At 42.7% G+C, this 21,381-nt stretch overlaps 1 protein-coding gene across 1 annotated transcript in view; it reads right to left on the reverse strand.

The window, feature by feature from the left end:
* The window catches only part of drosha (drosha ribonuclease III), an 83,203-nt gene extending 71,204 nt beyond the window's left edge, over positions 1-11,999 (reverse strand). Inside the window, exons 1-13 of the mRNA XM_061093698.1 lie at positions 11,969-11,999; positions 9,611-10,475; positions 9,452-9,520; positions 9,051-9,357; positions 8,071-8,212; positions 6,257-6,417; positions 5,207-5,287; positions 4,921-5,007; positions 4,695-4,781; positions 3,063-3,134; positions 2,642-2,723; positions 2,031-2,105; positions 770-939 (exon numbers count right to left, since the gene is read on the reverse strand). Coding sequence (XP_060949681.1) covers positions 770-939; positions 2,031-2,105; positions 2,642-2,723; positions 3,063-3,134; positions 4,695-4,781; positions 4,921-5,007; positions 5,207-5,287; positions 6,257-6,417; positions 8,071-8,212; positions 9,051-9,357; positions 9,452-9,520; positions 9,611-10,467 — 2,190 coding nt within the window. The 5' untranslated portion in view covers positions 10,468-10,475; positions 11,969-11,999. The remainder of the gene's footprint in view (positions 1-769; positions 940-2,030; positions 2,106-2,641; positions 2,724-3,062; positions 3,135-4,694; positions 4,782-4,920; positions 5,008-5,206; positions 5,288-6,256; positions 6,418-8,070; positions 8,213-9,050; positions 9,358-9,451; positions 9,521-9,610; positions 10,476-11,968) is intronic.
* Between the last annotated feature and the right edge of the window lie 9,382 nt (positions 12,000-21,381).

A 21,381-nucleotide genomic window follows, 5' to 3' on the forward strand; every position in this document is an offset into this window, starting at 1 on the left:
ACAAATCTGAGGGCAGAGACTATAAATCCCTGCACACAGACTTCTAAACCCACAGCCTTCACAGCCTCACTTGGGTCTTGTATTTCCCCACAGGGCTCAGTAACTCCACGCGTTTGGTAAGTTCTGGGTAATTTGTGTGTCTTTTGGACACTGGAGGTAATAAAAACCAACATAACAACCAAACCCACTAACCCAGAGCCTGAGAGCGACAATGAAGATGACCACTGTTGACCGTTGCTATAGATTGTTCCACTTCCAGCAAACAGAGCAAGTCTCCGTGTGTGACCTTTTTAATGGACTTTGCTTGAGTGGCAGCCCAATCTTTAACTTGAGTCTGGGGATAGAAGACTATTAAACACCCGACGCTCTGCAAAAACATGACAGCAACAATTCAGTCCTGTCAGGAAGAGCCCGTGACTCGATAACTCAACCACGCCAAAGGTTATACAATCATATTCATTGTTCCTACGCAACCTCTTAGCTAGCAATGACATGTTCACCTTTACCCACAACACAATTATTGTACATTCCGTTAAAATATGGGCCCTAGAGGAAGAAGGTCGCCCGACTCTGCTGTGACATAAACGCTTCGGCCCGAGTCTTGTTGGTGACAGCAAACGCCCTTGGGGATAATAGGTGAGGCTGATGTCACAGGCTAACACACACAACAGCCTTATTGCTGCCGTGTCCGGGTCGGGGGGGGCGACGGACGCCCTTGGAACTGTGGACAAGGCCACTTCCTGTCGCAGCAGAGGAGCTGAGGCCTCACCATGCCCGGGTGGGTGACGATCATGCCCTTGCACTCCTCCGCGTATTTCTGCCAATCCAGCTCCTCCCACTGCAGCATGTCTGCGATCTCCTCCTCGGGGACGAGCGGCTTGCTGCTGCGGAGCAGGTAGAGGAGCACCTGGTGCATGGACAGCACCTCCTTCCCGCCATCTAGGACATACATATTCAACAACGCAATTACACACGGTAAGATAAATACACACAACTTAATTGGAATAGACAAGGAGTCATGGCTGCAGAGGCCGTGGCTCCACTGGGGGAGGAAAGTCTTTCACTGAGGTTTTCATTCGCTGCTTAAATCCTTGGCCTAAAAATCAACATTCATGTTTAAAAAAAACACGAGCGTCTCACCTCACTTCACCTCTGCCAGCTCGGAGTTTTTGAGCCAATATTACACGCTCTGAAAATGTCCCGATGCATCACAATTGCATTGTTCAGGAAACGCTCAGGTGAACACAGGCGGCGAGGAAAGGTCGGACGCCGCACAATACGTGAAGGAGCATAATGACACGCTGAAGGAATAACATTCAAATGTGTACTTACAAAGTCAGGAGGGGACAGAGAGTCACTTATGAATGTGCAGAAAATACAACACGCACACACATGCACACACACACATGCACTCTCCTAAGTCAAACATACTCGGTTTAATAGACACTCATGCAAAATTGATTGACCTCCATTTTTGTGTGTGCACATGGACAGACACATTGAAAAATCCACTGCTCTCTCTGTCCTGGAAATGCATTAAGAACATAACAAATGCAGACACACACACGCAGACACTGTAACTTCCACACATCACTCTCTCCTCACTCTCTTTACACATCACAAACATCGGATTGGACAGTTTGCTTTTCTTTTTCGTGCTTTTGTAAAAGAGGCAGATACATGTTTGCAGCGGACCAAATTGGAGGAGCTGGGAGAGAAATTGTTTTCTGATGGAAAGAAGGTAGGTGGCACGGCTGTCATAACAAACTCAGCGTCGGTATCATAGTGCACCAGCACCATCATGTGCATCGAAGATGAATATCACGCAGCCACACAGCTGCTCGGGCTCTGTAACTGAAGCTCTGACATCAGCATCACATGCAGAGATGTATAACTGCTGGAGACGTGCATCCTTTTTTGCTCTTCCTCTGCATGTTTTAACCGGAGAACTGCATTACCACTGACCAACAGAGGGAGACAAACAGCAAAGTAGTGGCGGAGCAATGCCGGTTGTTGAGAGTTTTTCTTACCAGGTAAGAATCGGACGAAACGCGGCATGAAATGGAAACCCCGACATCCGGAGGTCTGGTCCTCCAGCTCCGGCCCTGGACAAGGGAGAAGAATTTCTATTTGTCTGGTTGTTTGTTTCTTTGCACAACACAAGTCTGACAAGCTCTTCACACACATCTGAGATTTAGAGTGGAAAGTTATGGCTGGAATGACAACCACAGTTCTGCTGCTTCCCAATTTCACGACAGTTATCAGAATCAGACTTTCAACGCAGCAGGAGTTTGTTCTTTTGTCTTTTCAAATCTTATTAATAACTGCAGACATTTGTCTTAAAATAAATACAGTCAGACCTTTATCTAACGGTAAACTTTAACGGACAAACACAATCTATTTTAAATAATCCTTGTGTTGTTCTTTTCTATTTTTAAGTGATATATTGTTTTTTCCAAATAATCTTTACAGGTCAGCAACAGAATAAATATGGATTCTCCCATTTCAGCCACATGAGATAATTCCCTCTCTCGTATCGACCAGTTTATGTGGTGGAGAATCATTTCTGCTTTGTGTGGAATGCACTGCCTGCCAATCCCAATTTGTAAAAGAAACTTGTTCCATCTTATGGGATTCCTACCTGTCAGGTTCCAGTCATACAGCTCGAGAACGTCCTGGAACAGGTAGGAGGCAAACAGCTCCAGGCCTCGGACGCAGTAGTTCTGGACACAGGAGACAGACGGTGTGAGAGCCGCACGAGAACACACAGTCCAGACTCAGGGTTCATGTAGATATGAGAGATAAGTAAATCCAGTTCTCTAACTTTATCACATAAGCCACTGTATCGCTGTAATCAACTTCAGCAGGTTAAAAAGAATCCCCTCTCGCTCCTCTGAAAGGATTAGCACCTGGGCTCGCCCGGGCGCTGAGGTGTGAGGGTTACGCGTTCGGCTCAGCCGCGCTCAGGCTGAGCCGCTTGAGATAAAATAAAATAAGAAAAATAAAAAAAAGAGACAAAGGGGGTGAAAAGGAGCCGGGAGATAAAGTGGGGTTTTACTGACCTCGGGTGTCATCTCCTCTATGAAGTGAATGGTGTAATCTATGTTGAAGCGGATCACACGGCACAATGGAATCTGTGATGATGAAAAGGAGCAGAGGACAGGGAGAAGAAAGGACGGGCCGACTCATTACCATGGCGTTAGGTAGAGGTTACAGCTTTTCAAGGAAACTCATTAAAAACTCATCCTGGCTTGCAGAGCTTGTCCAGAGTGGAGCTCTCGCATGTACAGAGAAGGTTCGAACGCTGAAGGAACCCAGCTCTGACTCGCTGTGTGAGGATCAACCTGCAAAACCTACGGCCAAATTAAACACCAAGACATGTACACACACTCGATGACATGCACCTGACTCTTCAAAATTAAGTAACTCGAATCTCACTAAAGAGATAAGCCTGCTCTTCTGTGTTTAATCTCCCTAGTTACACGCTCTTTGTTGTCTGAGCGCAGGGGGACATTTTAAGGGATTAACCTGGGAGTCACATTCATTCTTGCCCATCCTGGCGGCTAACTAGCAGGGGGCTAATATCACCACGCTCCGAGGTTTTCTAATCCCCACGCTGCCACAAAGCGTTTACCCCAGCTTTTAACAAGGGCTGCTTAAATTATCCAGTTTAAATCATGCCTAATCCTCTGAGCTCCTTTCAGACGAGGCAGATATTGACCAAGTGGTTTATTATTCATACATGCAGGAGGACACGCACACACGTGTAGACGCTGACCCACAAAAAGCACACGTGGAATTTTCACACTTTAAAAGGGGAGTTTTCAAGAAACCGGGTTTTGTTGTCTCCCGTCGATTTCTTATCTCGTTTGAACTTAAGAGTCGGGGGGGGGGTCGGGGCTCAAACGGCTGCAGAAAGAGCAGCGACCTTTTAAAGTGGCGACCTCTCTCATGTTCGACAGTCACCGGCGTTCAAAAGCGACGGAGAGGACTCTGCACAAGGTCAACGCGCTGAGAGGAGGTCGTTGTCCGGGCGACAAAGACGTCAACGACCTAAAGCCAAATGCCAATATGAAGATATTTTTGAATAATGTGGAGGAGTTCAAGGAGGAGGATAAATTCTGACTACATTATATCTGCAGCCTTGACAGACACATAGAATGAGGAAGTGCCATATGAGAAGTCACCGGTGTTTATCTCCAATATTCAGCCAGGAAACTTTTGAAATATGATGAATTCTAAACAGAAATTGGTGGATTTGTTACAGCGGCAGCTCTTTTGGTTTAGGAAGCCGGGGATCATGGGTAATATCCATCGTTCAGCATTGTTTCAGTGCAATGAGGGAACTGTGTTATCGTTCTATTCCTCCGAGCGTTTTTCTTCTTATTATTCTGGTGATATTTCCTCTTTGCAGGTTAAGAATAGCACAATGTAAATAAAGTTTATTGTTGAATATGAACACTTGAATATGAAATTACTTTCCCTTGGTTAAATGTGGAGTTTTATTTTAACTCATGGAAATATACTGATTGAGATGCCTGCCTCTACACACGGAGAGTAACTGCAAACTCCAGGTACCTAAATAAATAACGATGACATTAAATATAAAAAACAAAAAGAACAGACGTGTACATTTACGCCCACTTCCTGTCAGAACTCTGAAAGCATCGTGGTGAGGAACAAAGCCGGCTTACGTTAGTGAGAGGACTGTGGGAGAAGAGAGAGAATCCTTCGAACAGATACTCGTGGTCGTCGTACTCGATCACCGTCGGCCTGTCGGTCTGAGAACAGGAAACAGGAAGTCAGGTTTTTATACAGCGATTACAATTCATTCAACTATGAAGTAATGACACTGATGATATCAATTCTGCTGTGTTAATATTCACATTTTTCTGCTTTTGTAAAAAGAAGGATTCCTACCAGGAAGTTGGTTGGCGGAGACACGGTGATCCTGTAGTGAAACAGTTTCCCCGAGTTGTTGTTCATGGTACGACACTGTTTCACTGCCTGAAAGAAAGAAAAAAACCTCTCAATAACATTTATCAACTTTAAAAGTGAATTATATATGTATGCTTTGCTCTCACATTATAATAAAACCAATGATGTGATTTCCGTGAATATTTGGGCTGTCTAGAATAATACCCATGCACCCGTGTGGCACAGCTTCAAGGTTAGGAGCGGGTGATTTATTCAGAGCGTGTCATACCTCCTCCCCCGGGTAGATGCTGTGGCGGATCCCTGTACGTCTGGCCTTGGCACTGCACTTACACAGGGGGCCATCATTCATCTGGACAGAAAGAAAATACGTAAATCAGACACAACCGCTCCACTTGCCGTGTATAACACCGGAGCCGCGGAACATTTCACATCTCCTAAACGCACTCTCCTGACCTTTACTCCTCCACTGGAGCTTGGAGGTTTTTAAAAAGTTTTTCCTGTGTGATGGTGTCGGGGTGACGTGAAGTCTTCATCAAGACACAAAGTGAAAAACTGTTCACCTACAGGTATGTGTTCAGGTTTTTGAACAGTTGGAAATCAAATTCATTGATATTTCAAATTCGAAAAAACTGAACCTCAATTTCCTGTCTCGTCTACTTAAGCATTATTTATTAGAATGTTTTCAAAAGCTCCCAGAGACGTGAACGTGTTGGAAATGCATTAAATGTTTGATAAAGTATTATATCTTGATGTATATATAAATGATAGATTCCCTGGCACCAGAATCCCAACACGTTTTCTTTCTTTAACGGGGCAGAGGTGCAGCTTCCCATTACTTCTCTTTCCTTCCGGATGAGACCTAGAGCCGATCCACGTTTGTCTTTTCTTCCTCCTACATCCTCCTAAACTAAATTAATAATATTATTTGACCTGAAGTCAAAGTGTCTGAGTTTTTCCCCCAATGTTTCTCTGCATTATTCAACATTCAGCAGGAGTTGGAAGATCAGATTTTTGGTCTTTTTGCCACATTTTGTCTGTTTTAGAATCGAATGAAGTCGTATATGTAATGTGCATATCACCCTATAGCTGTTAAATCCATATAGCTCAGGGTCTATTTTCTTTCTACAAGTCAAAAATTCCCCCTGGTGTTAGGGCCCAAATCTTCTGTCTGGATCCTCAGGCTTCGATTTGAGTGATATTAATGTTGTGGCGTTGCTTAAGAAGAATATAATGTAGACGATGAAATGCCAAAATGTGGTTTTGTAACATGATAAAACACGTCAAATCCAAAAACTTCCCTTGGTGAAGACAAACCCACCTGTCCCGGGTCGTTGTACCACAGCTCCTCGTGCAGGCGGTCGGGATGAGCTTTCTTCCTCTTGATCTCGGCGATGACATCAAAAACATCGGAGTCAGAGCTGCCGGAGCAGGTGCTTCCCTCGCCGTCTGACTCGCAGTCTGACTCACTGCTGCTGTTGTCTGGAACCAAAGTTCAGAAAAGGTCCTCCATCATTAGAGCGTTGTAGGGCAGACAAGTGAAACATAATTCGCTGAGCCGGGAGCCGGTCGGGTGGTTAAGCTCCCCCCCCCCGCTCAGCTGTGCCCTCGCACACTATCACACAACACCAAGTCACAGGGAAGCAATCTGTCAAAACGCCTCAGTCAGCGGTTTCAGAGGAATAATTATCCACACAATGCTGATGACACAGCAAACGTTCTTCTCTTCAATGTTTCATCAGGGAAACAAGTGGTGTTTGCATCATTTATCAATCACTACGTTGGATTCATTGATTCAATGTTCCAGCTCATTGTTCTTTCTTAACCATCTGCAGACTTTTATGACTCTGTGAGATTAAAGAGCAGCAGACATCTCATGTTTTCTTTACTTGTCACTGACAAGAAACCAAATGAGGATTATTATTATTAATCAGCTGAATAGTTTGTGGCTCTAAATAAGAAGATAATTCTATTCTTATAATTTAACTTGAGTTATTCACTATAAAAACTATGCACAAAGTAATAGAATCTGTATAACAAATCCAGAAATCTTAAACCTTCAATTTTTTGGACAAAACGATCGATTTGGCTGGATTATTTTTATTTTGAAACAGCACACATGTTTACATGGAAACTGAAGCTTCTTTCAGACGTGCACTGAACTCTCTAGAATAATAATCTCTAGAAACTATCCTGAGGAGCTGTATGTGAGAACACAAATGTTAGAGTGAGTTGCTCCAGACTTTTACCTTCCAGCTCCCGAATAAAAACTCTGTCAGAAGAAGCTCAGGTGAGAACACAGCCGAGGATTCACAGAGAGCGAGTGAAGAAACGTGTCAATGTTCTGATTTTAACCAGATTAGGACAGTAGAATAAAACACTGCCATGGAAACAATAAGAATCAAATTAAAACGTGTGGAATTTCCTGACCTTATTCACATTATGCAGGCAAATATATGTCTTAGTCTTTAGCATTTTGCCACATTCAGTTGCTGTCGATGTGAACGCAGGCACAGCTGAGCTCCGATGACGAGATGACATCACAGAATTCTGCTTTTATGATGCAGATTTTGATCGGGCGTGAAACATACTGTGCTTACGTGTTTAGTTTTATTAAATCTCATTGAGCGAGACTGAAACTGTTCAGGCGCTGAAGGAGACAATCGAGCTGACGACCGCGCAGATAAGATCATAAACACTGAAGTTAATCTCTGCCTCGACCTAATGCACGGCTGAGAACGCAGCCGCTTTTATGGCGCATCAATAACAAAAGGTTGTCGACGAATGTGTTTATTGTTCAATGTTATTTAGCCGCTGCACTTACCGGCAACAACTTACACGAGTACAAACACAACACGACAGAACGGAATCAATCACTGGCTGCTGGAGGTAAAGAAAACCACTAATGGTGATCTTTAGAGCCGGAAGATTAAAACAGAAATTATATCTCAGACTACATCACACTGGTGGTTTTTAATATGCACCGATTTGACATGATAACTCAACAGATCTATGTGAAAGAATAGACACAAGTCAAAAAATGCTCCATCTCTCGAATACATCGGGATTTAGATGTTTTAAAATATCAGGTTAAGCCAATCGGAGGCCGGGTGGACGCTTCTCAACTCGACCCACCTGGATCCTCATCCAGTTTGGTCTTGGGCGGTTCCCATGACGGCCGAGCGGCCTTGGCTCGATCCTGCCTCCTCACCAGCTCCTCCTCGAAGCGTTCGTACAGGTCCCGCAGTTTACTGGTCCCCACGACCGTCGAGTCGCCCTGGAAAGAGAAACACATTCATAAGCAACATGAAAATCTGTGAGAGAGCAAATAAGAACCAGGAGATTACACCGTCAGCGTTTAACACACTCACAGCAACAGGCGCTTTGTGAGTCGCTCTATCAGAGGATATGATATTTGTAGAGTGTGACCTTGGCTGGTAGATGGATTTCACTAATATACTCTTGAAATATGATATGAAGAAAAACCCTGGATATATCTGTTTAATATAGTAAGAGTATAGTATAGTAGTATAGTATAGTATAGTATAGAGTAATAACTGTATATTTAGAGGTTGTTCTTTAAACTCAAAGATTCCACCACCCTGACCTGCACGCTCGGTGTCATCGTGAGACTCAAAACCCTGTAAGTGAAGCTACGGTAACAAATGAAGTTAGGCTCCATCTCGACATTCACCTACACTTAAGCTAACTGAAGGACGGGTGAGCTCGCTGCCAGAATGTGTAATTCATGTGAAGAAAGAAGCCGAGGACACCATGAAGCAAGCGTTCACAGATAAAGGTCAGAACTTCAAAAAGAGAAAAATGAGTCGCCAGAGTCCAAAAGATCCAGAGACGACAGAGAAGAATACAAAAGGGTCGGGCGGTGATTTGTGAAGAGCGTCCAAGGCCGAAAATATATTGTGTCAAAGAGAAGTAATCCAACTTTAACACTACGACCAAGGACAACGTTATAATGGAGGTAAATAAAATTAGGGAGGTCAAAACCATCACTTCTCTTGTTTTAACTACCTTTAACAAACTGCCGGCAAATTATAATTTACAAAGGACAAACTACAAGCAGCTAAACATAGGACGTATAACTAAGACAACAGTACCACTTGGTCCATGGGGTCGTTGGAGTAGTAGTTCTCAGCGTGGGTGCAGCGGATCCAGGCAGGTTTCAGCAGCTCGTCCTCCTCTTTATCATCATCCCCCTTCTCCTTCTCCTTCTCCTTCTCTCTGTCTCGGTCCCGCTCCCGGTCTCGCTCTCGCTCCCGGTCTCTGTCGGTGAACGTCTCCTCGGAGTCTTTGCTCCTGATGGACGTGTAGCTGCGCTCCCTGCTCATTCCCGAGGACGCCTCCGACCTCCGGTCCCTCTCGTCTTCCCAGCGTCCGCGTTTCCTGTCTCTGCTTGAGGAGCGACTGGAAACGACAGAAAGCAGGATGAGAGATACAACCTGTCATCTGTGCTTTTCACATCAGCTTTAATATAATAACTAGGGGATTGCACATGTACCTGCGTGGCCTCTTCCTGTGCCTGTCAGATGACTGGGAGCTCCGACTTTCTCTGTGTCGTTGCCGCTCTCTGTGAACAAACACACAAACACACAAACAGTGGTGAGGAACACAAACATTTCACAAATGGATGTGAGTCAGTCGAGTGCCGTGTGAGTACCTGCTGCGATCCCTGCTCCGGTGTCTGGGAGGAGTCCGGCCTCGGTCGTACTCGGACCTGTACCTTCCGCCCTCCGGCCTCATGCGCTTGTCCGGACTCCGCCCGCGGTCTTTCCTGTCTCCGGGAAACTCCATTTTGTGCCTCTCGCCATGGTTACCGTAGGCGTAGCCCTTCTGCCTGTGCTCATCATGGCGATAGGCTCTTTCTGGAGACCTCCGGTTCTCCGGGGGTTTATCGTACTTGTACTGACCCGCGGGCCTGAAGCTGTGGTCTGCTTGGGTTGAGGAGCTCGGGTTCTGTGTGTAGCCAGGACTGAAAGGGGGAGGCGGGAATGGAGGGTGAGGAGGGTGAGGGTAGTTCATGGAGTACGGAGAGTGGTAGCTCATAGACTGAGGAGCCATTTGGTGAGGCATGGACGAGTGTGGTAACGGTGGTGGGGCCACAGGTGGCAGCATGTACGGGTGGTAGGCGTTCTGAGCAGACACCTGGTTGCCTTGTGCCGGTCCGCCTGTGGCGCCGGGCAAGGTGGGAGGAGGAAAGTTAGGGGGGGGTTCTAAGAAGCCCTGCCGGACGGGAGGCTTGGAGAAAGGCGGGCGCATGGGGCACTGGTTAAGAGAACCGGGAGTCTGGGATGGAGCCGGAGGAGGGTACGGCATGAAGTCGGAGTGTTGAGGCATGTAGCTGCTGTTCCCATGGTAGCCGGAGCTGGGAGGAGCCTGTTGATCGTAGTGGTATGGGGGCACAGGAGGCTGGGGGGGTGGGGGTCTCAGGTTGGTGGGTCGGTAGCTTTGAGGGGTGCCGTGCTGGCCTGGAGGCATCCCGCCCCTGGGTCCCCCACGATCCTGCTGGAAAGACATGACTGTGGCTGCAGAAAGAAATAATAATAATCACGTTAAAATTCACACTTACTTAGTTTATATTTTACTTACTAGTGGAAAAAACACATTAATTGACATCAATGACAATAAATCACAGAGTAAATTAGTTTTAAAAGGCCACGGCACCAGTTCAGAACTATGGAGGAGAAGTTTCCTCTGTTCATTTTTACTCTTCAGTGTTTAACGTTGCCCTGTTTCTTGTGTCTGGGACTTAAGTTACTTTTAATTAGTTATGGTTAAGATAAGGAGAGATTACAATTTTAAGGGAAACACAAGCATTTTGTAATGTAAGTATTAGAAGTATGTTCTGTTGATGAATTTAACATCTTTACTGATGTTTTCCTGTTTCACTATTACATAATTTTCTTCTTCTCCCCTTTTAGTCGCCAACTGTTTCTCAACTATTTACACTTTTTTTAAATATTTAGCTTTTATTTCTCTCTTTTAAATAAACAAGGACAGGGTTCCACCTGTCGCAAATCTGTTGAATCCTGTTTACCGTGTATTTACAGCCACACAAGTGTTTTCTAGTTTATTGATGATTGTACATTAAAAATAAGAATTATAAGTACAGCGTTATCTCATATTTCATTTAATTGATTATTCAACAGGGACGATTCGCATTAATCAACATTAAAATGACTGTAAATGAGAGTTCGCTCAAGATGGCAAACTAACATTAAAAAACAAAATGACTGGTTATAGTCAACACATACAAACAATATACACAGACTAATATTCAGACAATGCACGACAACGAGTAACAACACAACACACAGAGCAAGTGAAGACCAACAAAGACAGATTTGTCAGTAGACAGCCGGGAGTCTAATTTGCACATATCTGAATATCAATCAGACAATTTCTACATCAGAACCATATCTATATTTACTTCTCTTGTCTGTACTGGGCCACAGAGAATAACTTCATCCACTGGGAATGACCCAGTTCCCTTTTGGGAAACCTCTGGTCACCTGAGTTACTTCAGTGGAACATATCTTATAATATCTCATAAACAGGACAAAGGGTTATTATATTTTACGTATTTAAAGATTCATTGAAGATCTGTTGTTATGACAGGCTCATTTAATTGCAGCTAAAAGTGGCCACAATAATCCATCGTGTAACGGAGGCTGGTGTCATTTACAAAAGCAAATATATCATAAACATATTAAAATGTATTAAGCTGCAGGTGGTGGCCGGAAGCAGACGAGTGCACTGAGTGTTAGAGGAGGATGAGCTGGTGTTGTGTGTTATTCACAGAAGCTACTTTGAGCAACACGGTAGCAAACTAGCTAGCACATGATGCTAAGCTACATTGAGAACACATAGGAAACGACGAGGAGGAGATGAAACCACACACAACGTGTCTCCGTCTTCATCGTCCGGTCGCAAACAAACAGTTAGTTGAGTCCGAGATGTTTTTAATTGATGTTTAATTGAGTTAATGTGAAAGATGCTGAGCAGAACGATGACTTACCTGCTAGGTACCACGCTCTCCGTGAGGCCGGGTTTCTGGCCGGAGCGTTTAGGGAGAGGGGACAGGGGAATGGACCAATCACAATCAGCGGTATGGTGCTGGCCAATAAGAGGCCGGGAATCGTTTCCGGCCCGGTCGACTGTCAGTGTAGCACCAAAACAAATAATAGAATTAAATTAAATGAAACGAAATAAAACGAAATAAAATTAAATAATAACATTAAATAATTATAAAATAAAAACGATATCATAATGAATATTTACTGAATAATAGAATAGAATATAACAAGGAGAAGAATTGAAAGAGTAGTTGAGAGTGAAATGTCCCTGTTGTGTTGAATTTTAAATGAGATTTCCATCATTTTATTTATTTTATTCCCGTGCTTGAGAGCTGGGTTCGGAAAAGTAAGAAGGTTAAGATTATTCCTTTTAAACTTTTCACAGAGTTACACATTTTAAAACAGAAAGCAAATATACACACACACACTAAATATGTAACATTGTCTTTCCTCATCAAAAATTGAATTTGTGCCTAGAGACTCAAAACTTAACTTGATCATGTAAAGTGTTGTATTTTGATTGACTTGTTCAACATGATTCATTGATTATTTTTACAATATTTTTTATTATATATATTTTTAATATTAATCTGGAACCTTTATTTACTTCAAAATCGTCTTGGTATGTTTTAAATTCTCTGAAATAAACCAAAATAATAACTTAAAATAGAAAATAAAGACCAAGTATTGTCACCGTGTACTTCCACCATATGAACACTAGAGAGCAGCAGAGTTTTTTGGATGCATGAGAGTGAACCTGTGCAACATTACTATGGAAACACACAATATAATCACTCATCTCTTGAATGAATGAGCAGAACATCTCATCCAACACATTACAATCTCTGCCTCAGGATAAACTCTGTTAGTGAACTTTTAAAGATCCTGGGGAACCTTGTGCTCATAATCATGAATATTCTGCTTTATTCCGAGAGCAGAGTCCATCAGACCTCATCTTCCCATTGATCCCAACACGTCTCCGGAGATACTGGTCTGGATACATGGCTCGGCGCCCACTTGTTAACCTGTGGTACCAGTGTTGAGCTCGATGATGATGTGTGAGGGTCAAGGTTCACGAGCCCACACAGTTTCCTCGGAGGATACGCCTACATCGTGTACTGACCACTAATTAATCGACTTGGGAAACCTCCTTGTTAGAGGGCTTGTTGCACTGTGAGGCCAAAAGTATGCAGACACCACTGTGGACTTGTGTTTTCCTTCTTTCTCTGTTTTGTAATACTCCTAATGACGGATTCTTAACGCTGCAACATACAGTGATATTCTATAATCTAGTTCTCTCATTGGAGGAAGTCCTGTCTCATCTATCACCAACACGATGGGGTGGAAAACCTTCAAAAGATACCACAGCAACTATTTCGTTACTGGTTGATCTGCTGATTTTCTTGCTTCCAATTAACCAATTAAATGCTTGGAATATATCATAGATTGTGAAGTGAAGCCAAAGAGTCTAAAGCCCCCTGGTGGTCATAAACCCCGCCCCTCCATGTTAACAGATGGGACAGGGACCAAACTGATTTATGTTCAAGTGTGCATGTTTCTGATATGTTTTAATTATACCTAACTATAAGTTTCTCTTTTAGGAAACTGCTCTACCGAAGTCATAAAAGCCACAGACTCTTCCGGTCGGAGCCGATCAATCTGTCACTGCCGTTTGTTTTCCACCAGAATGTCAAACTAAACAAAAACATGAATATTTACAAGTGTAAATGTCAGGGATTTGAAATAAGCAGAGTTTTTATTGAAGAATAGATTTGATTTAGACTTTTTGTTTTTTCCTCTGACGTGTCTGATGGTCAGAACGAGTCCATTACGATTCACTTCAGGTCGCCTCAGGGTGCTTTGATATTCTGTGTGTTTGTGACAGTCGTGTCCCTGACTCCTCACAAACAGAAAAGAAAATCTCTTTCTCAAGAGAAAAATCCGGGGACCAAGCCTCTGCTGCACATCAGAGATGATAAATGAAATCACAGAAAAGTCAAATAATGAAAAAGGAGAGATGGGCTCATTCAATTCATATCTCACTTTTGGCTCAAGTCCTTCTCTAGGATTTCAATAATTCACTTCGTTATTTGTGTGATTATAAAAAGACCAGGAGCTAAAAAGTGATATCACTGGATTGATTCCTTATACACAGGGCTGACTCTGCAGTGACGGCAGGTTCAGAAACGACACAGTGAGTCAACGAGCGAAGAACAAAAGGTTGAACTGCATTTTTCTCTCGATATGAAAAACAAGCTGCGCCGGGCGAGTGTGGAAACTCACATTACTCTCCCTGATAATGACGGATTCAGGCCGGGAGAGGAAATGGGGTTTTGTTTTGCTCGAATGACACGGTGGAAAAGTGGAGAGAAGTGTCCTCGTGCAAAGGTTGAGCCCTCGAATATTTACATGCTTGGCTCAACCCCAGGAGGATTTAATGGATGGGTTTGAATGTTAATATCTGATTAACCTCAACTCATTTACAATCAATCTCAAATTAACCTCACATGTCGCAGTGTAAATAGGTTGTTTAACTACCTGTTCTTATTCAATGGCATTTGCTAGTTATTAAGCAGGATTACACAAAAAGATTTTCATTAATTATACAAAACAAAAATGTTTCTAACCTTGGCAAAGGTAACTACCGTAGTTAATTAATTAGGTGTCAATAGGTGTTAGTGTTTAAAAATCAAATAAAAAACGAATCTGTAGGGAAGGTTTTCTGTTTTCAGTAGAGAAGCACAGATTTTCTCCATAAGGCATAATTTAAATAAAAAATGTCCAAATACAAGAGGTACATGAGTTTATCAACAGCTCATCACGATCTCTGTGGGTCGTTCATGTGTCGTTTCAGCCGTGGTAAACATATCTTGTGTGAAAGCATCAGAAAAATCAGCAGGATTCCAGACAAATGAAAGATACAGACGCCAAACAGTGTAGAAGAGGAATAATAACATGGACCAGAGCAGCACCTCAGATGACGCTGCTGACCCAAGTTTCCACTGGAGACACAAACTTCTCTCAGGTTTTTCATATATGATGAGTTTTACTTTCTTTAATCTCTTATTTTTATAATTCAAGGCTGTCAAACAACACTGAGCAGCTCCTCTCTCTCCTGCTGTTGGTTCTGATTTCATGTAACTTTGCTTCGTCATTGTCACCAATCAGGTCGAGTTCTCTCGCAAAAACATGGCTCCTCGCTTCTTCCGCTCCTGAGTAATGATGTTTTTTACCTACATGCATGTTGTCTGTGATAATTTGTCCGAGCTTTGATTCCCGTGTTCCGGTGGAAGCGCACGGAGAAACACTTAGTCGCCCTCACGCAGCCGGTCGGAAAAGCTTAATGTGTTTTCCAGGGAGAGGGAGTGTCGGCCGCCCGGCTTCAAACTGAGGCTTTCTGCAGAATTAACCAGAAAAGCTGTTTTATATATTTACTGTAAATACATTTATGGAACTAAAAGGGTGGTTCAACATTTTGGAAAACATATTTGTTTTGCTGCGTAGAGCTTGATATAGTATCTATACCGTAGAATGCACTTACCTCCGTCAAGTCTGATTGGACTCCATCAGAATATGTACATGTATTGAGATTGACTTCATTAAAGGGGATGAAACTTTTTTTCTGTGTTGGGTGGCTGCATACATTCTGATATTATCCCTTTAAATTTGAATGTCTCATCAAGATCTATTAATTATTCTGAACAACAATGTTGTAAATGTAAAATCCTGATCTAATGGGTTCTTCCCTGACCCAGTACCATGTAATCGTGCTTAAATCCAAACAAACCAACCAACAAACAAAGGTCACTTCCTCTAATTAGGTTAATTTAGTTCAATTAAGTAAATGGATTAACTGGCAATAGGAGTAAGTGTTTAAAATTCAAATTAATAACTAATAAAATCTGATTTATTCTATAGTTTGTGAGCTTTCTGACCCACTTACAGAAAACTGCAAGACACAGCTTCCACATCTGGACTCTGGCACAGAATAATGTTGTTGACAGACAGAATCCGTCCAGACGTGGAGGTGCAAGGACCAGACCTGAACCCGATGAGTTTCTGATGTCTTGTATTCAGTATCATCTCAGGCCAACGCAGTAAACTACAGGTGAGTCAGTAAAAAGCGATCTGACTATAACCATGATTGGAAATGTTTAAAGACTGATTGTAATGTGAGATTCAAATTCACAGTCTCGGGGAGGCAGTGTGATTTATTGTTTCCAGTCTCACGAAAATGACGTGAAGCTCTTTATTAGTTTAGCAGTGTCCTCACAGTGTGAAGACACATAATTGCAAAAGTAACATGCGAGGCTGGAACACAGTTTTCATCAGTTATATTGAAGCGCTGGGAAGAGAAAACACATTTCCCAGAAAAACCTGGGTCGGGGAGTTGACTTGTTCTCGGCTCGGGTGCGGACGACCTCGCTGATGCTCGTGTTTTGTAAGTGATTACGTTTTTTAAGTCGAACAAACAACCTACAGAATGAGCTGAGAGCAGAGGGTCTCAGGGTTTGTGTTGTAATATTGTTGCTTTTGTTTGAAAGTGTTAAATGTGCAGGATTCTCCATCAGTCGTCAAACAAGGAGGCTTTCTGAATGAAACAACCTTCGACAGGAGGCTATAGAAGAGAAGCTGAAACAAGAGGAGGAGAATAAGAGATAGAACTCAAACAAACAAGATACAGACAAAGAGAAAGCACTAAGAAAAACATCAGCAGTTGCATCGAATCCCAGTTTACCTTGAAAAGTTGTCGTCCTTCCTCCTCTTATTTACAACAATAATCTTTGTGGTTAAAGTAACATCACAACAATCAGAGTTAATACAAACCTAGTTCACGCTAAAAATGTATTGTAGTTATAAAAAGTGACAAACAAAACCCTGTGTTAAAACTCAGATAATCTTAAATGCTAATAGATTTTTAAAGGTGAGGTTTCAGTCTCTTGCTACTTCTTTTTGTCTTTATGATGAATACTGATGCGTTTTCTTGCTGAATGTGTGAATGCAGGTGTGTATCTATTATATACTGGAGCTCGGGGACAGTATGTGACATTATTCTCTTTGAGGGATTCTAGTGCCACTTGAAGAAAATGAAATTGAAATGGACTTTAGTATCATGACGCCTTTCATCAGCAGAATATGAGCGGCGTGTTGGTCTGATTGATTTTCTGCAAAGCGCCGCTCACTGACCCGGGTCCCCTGAGTGTATGATGTCGACGACCTCATATCCTGTGTCTCGTCAATCTTTAAGAAATGTTTTGGCGCTGTGAGAGATTGTTCAGTGGTTGAGCCGATCACATCTGAGCAGATCCAGACAGGGTCCCAGTTTGATCCAATCTTACTGGGACCCTGAGTGTGGAGGTGGCGTGATGACAGGTTACCGAGCTCCTCCGATAGAAGTGAGCGTTTTCCCTTTCTTCTATGTCTGCAGAATACAAATGTTGTTTGTTGATTGACAGGAAGCTTCTCTGAGTGACAGGCTGCTGGTGTGGCCCCTGGTCTGAGGAACCTTTCACACCTGATAGATTCACACTAAAGGAACAGTCTGAACCAAACAAGGTGTGAAAAGAGCATCAAGTCAAACTGGGCTGAGATGTAAATTGGTATCAACTGTTAACGCCAGAAACCATTTCTTCCTCATCATGTTGTTGATAACATTTAGTTGATTTGTCAAATGAGGTCTCTGCTAAATAAACAGCTTGGCGCCGCAGCTGCACTTTGTAATTCATGAGCAGCGTAAGCTCTCAGGATTTTAGTGAAGTGTTTCCTTAATTTGTCCAGTCAGCTGTTTCAAATCTTCGACAAGTCTGCTGTTGTAAGAGCCGTCGTCCTCACGGAGCAAGAAGCAGCAGCAGCCGAGCGGATCAAAGCCCGGATCAAAGCCCGGATCAGTGCACCGAACCTGGGAGAGTTGATCATTCAGAGGCAGATACAGGACCGACTGATATCGTGTGGCAAACAGTTTATACTTTGCTTCCACATCCAGAGATCTGAGAGTTGTGTTTGAGCCTCAGGTCTCACAGGACAGATTCACTTCCGATTTAAATATATCTTATCTGTTTATTCAGACACTCTGATTATGTATCTGTTCTGAACACATGAAAACTGATGCTGACTCCGGGTCAGGAAAGTGAAGCCAATGCAGATGTGCCTGAAACCTGTATTCTCTTAAATGTCCTGCAGGGGGCGACTATGAGTAATTTACTCTACTTCTCACTTTATAACGTCGGGAAACATTCTCCTGTGAAGTTTCTGTCACGATCTTTAGTTTCAAGTCTTCTTCAACTCAGCTGATGTTCATTTAGTAAATTATTGTCCACATACAGTCAAATAGAGGATAAAGCACCGTGTGCATCGGGCCTTGTGTGTGACAGCTAGTAGCGTCCAATGGGTGGAGGTGGGCGGGCACTGTCCTCGAGCTCTCCACCCTCCGCTCCTCCAATAATAAAGAAAAGATAAAGAATATGTCTTCACAGATGAACAATGTGTGTTTAAATGCACACAAATACTGAACAGCAAAAAGTTCATGACGCACGACTAGGGTTGCAAAGGGGCGGAAACTTTCCGGTAAATTTCCGGAAACTTTCCACGGGAATATTAAGCTCGGGAATTTTGGGAATTTTGAAAAAAACAAAACTATGCAAATTAAAGGCTGAGCAATAAAAACATCATTCAAAACTCTATTTTAAAGATGTATGGAACGTTGAGTTTCAACCCTCCACTGTGCATTCTTCCATCACATGCACAGATAACAGATATTACTGGGGAAAATATATTAGCATGCTTATTGAGGATTGTTCATCTGTTCATCTAGCCTATTTCCATTAATTAATCCATCAATTGTAAAATATGTTTACAGATGATTCCAGTTGTTTGGCTAACTCTTTATATCTCTGGCATTGCATTAGTGTTTTTTACAAACTTTTTTCTCATCTTATTCTACAGAACAATGCCACGTGCACTCTCTCATGTGTGGAGACATTTCACCCCATCCAATGTAGAAGGAAAGGCTGTGTACATTTGCAAATACTGTGCAAAGACCTATGTTAAGAATGACACAACGATGCAGAAGCATATAGTCAAGTGGCCAAAGTTTCCTCAGGGCTCAAATCAGCCTATGACACAACAAAATGTTTATATTTATGTCTGTTTATGACAAGGTAAATACAGTTAGTATAAATTACCCACAACATTTCCAGTTTATTCCCGTTAATTCCTGTTAATTCCCGTTAATTCCCGTATATTCCCGTGTATTCCTGTTAATTCCTGTTAATTCCCGTTAATTCCCATGGAAAGTTTCCAACTTTGAAAATTCCCGGAATTTTGCAACCCTACGCACGACTCAAGTTTTTCATAACTATCAGCCAGAAGAACAGAAATTGATGGTCCCTCATTTCCTCGCAGACAAAAACAGAACGAGAAATGAATCTCGATCTCTGCACCAAACAACCAGAGTCGGCCTCCTGTGGAGTTTCATTAAATCCGTCTTCCTGGACCTCGCTCTAAATTGTGCTTTACAGAAGTTTTTTTTAGAACTGGAACATACAAATACATCATTCAAATAAAACAAGGACTCTGTCAGGCCGGGCGAAAGGCAGGACTCAGACGCAGAGCGGATGTGTTAGGAGAATGTTTTATTTACACCTCCACACAGTAAACTATGATACAAAAATGAAGTTGCTCCAAAAAGGAGGAAAACTCTATCTAAATACTGCAAAACAAAAAATAACAATTAAACAAAAGTGCTCCAAAGGGAGGAAAAACAAAGCTTCATTCTATAAACCTAACTAAGACTAAACACTGAAACAAAAAAGGCTACAAAGAATAATCACTCAACTGAGGAAAAACTTTAAGCACGAGGCTAAGCAAAACTTAGACTATGAATCTGGTTTCTATGGCACGGGCTGGAATGACGACTAAAGACGACACACTGGCACAAGACAAAGGGAGACGCAGACTATATGAACACATGGGGGAAAAGAGAACAGGTGGACACAATCAGGAATCAGGGGAGACGATCAGACCGGTGACACATGAGGAAGGGCAAGTGACCTGAAACGAGAGGAGAGTTACTTTTCAAAATAAAACCGGAAATGACGTGACAAAAAACACAAAACAAGACATGATCTCACCGCGGTGTGACAGACTCAGTGCTCCAAGGATGACCATGCAGGTCTCGTACTTTCATGCAGTTTAAAATCAAATGCAAGTTACTTCATGTGCAAATACAGAAAATGCGACGGATCATTAAAGTCTGTGGATTTAAAGTTTGTCAGAGTTAAAGTCACGTAACACCAGAATAATCCATGTACAGATAATTTAAGTTTTTATTACAGCTCTGATTTTATCTGATTTTATCGTCAAAACTCTGAAAGAATAAATATGAATCCCACGCTGCTCATCAGGTGTTCCTCTATTTGTCTGAGTCACAAATGACCATAAAACAACATCCTGTATCTGTATGATTTAAAACATGAGGGGACGTACGGACGGCTGCAGAATGGACCACATCTGTTTCCTTCACTCCGAAGCAGATGGAGATGATGAACATGTCAAACGCATCTCGCATAAAATCTGAATTACAGAAAATATTGTTCATGGCAGCTGCACAAATCAACAAACACACCACTTTGTGCGAGCGACACAGGTCATGCATTAAAATATTTTATATAATAACTATTGCTCAGCCGTGTTGGGTTATTGAAAGTGACAGTCACGGTCCTGATGAGCGATCACGTCCGCTGCTCGTGTTTGAACAGATCATCATCCAGCTCACGTCCACATGAAGCCCGTGGGTCCGGACTCTGAGCAGGAGGTTCCACACGGCCGAGCAGGGAGGTCAGTGGAAATGAAAGAAATAAGGTTTATTTAAAGCTCAGTGATGGAGCCTCCTGCTCAGTGAGGCTCCATCACTGACTCGTTACTGATCCTGGATCCACAAGCTGCTTCTGAATAACCTCCGGTGGTTATTGAATTGTAAAGCCACGGCTCAAATGTATAGATCTGTCCTCTGAACTGAACCAGGACGGAAATAAAATCACGGCCACAGTTCACATACGGTTCAATAGAAAAAGAACAAATCCACCTTTCTACTCATCAAATTAAAGCACAGTGGTTTTCATCATGGGGCATGAATGATGCAGCCATATGAGAATTAATGTTGGCTCCATTTGTCGTGAGCAACAAGGCCGAACTCTGACGGTCACTTGTTCATTTCAAAGTCTAATCGGAGCTTCATGAATAACAACCTCACTTAGTGAAAGACTCCGGACGCACAAGCTCTCCAAAGCTTCATATGTTGCAGGAACAGATGCAGAAGAGAATCAGGTGAAACCGCTTTAAACTCAACTCTCTTTCA

The sequence above is a fragment of the Limanda limanda genome, chromosome 20 (assembly GCF_963576545.1).
Source record: "Limanda limanda chromosome 20, fLimLim1.1, whole genome shotgun sequence".
In the NCBI taxonomy this organism is placed as follows: Eukaryota; Metazoa; Chordata; class Actinopteri; order Pleuronectiformes; family Pleuronectidae; genus Limanda; species Limanda limanda.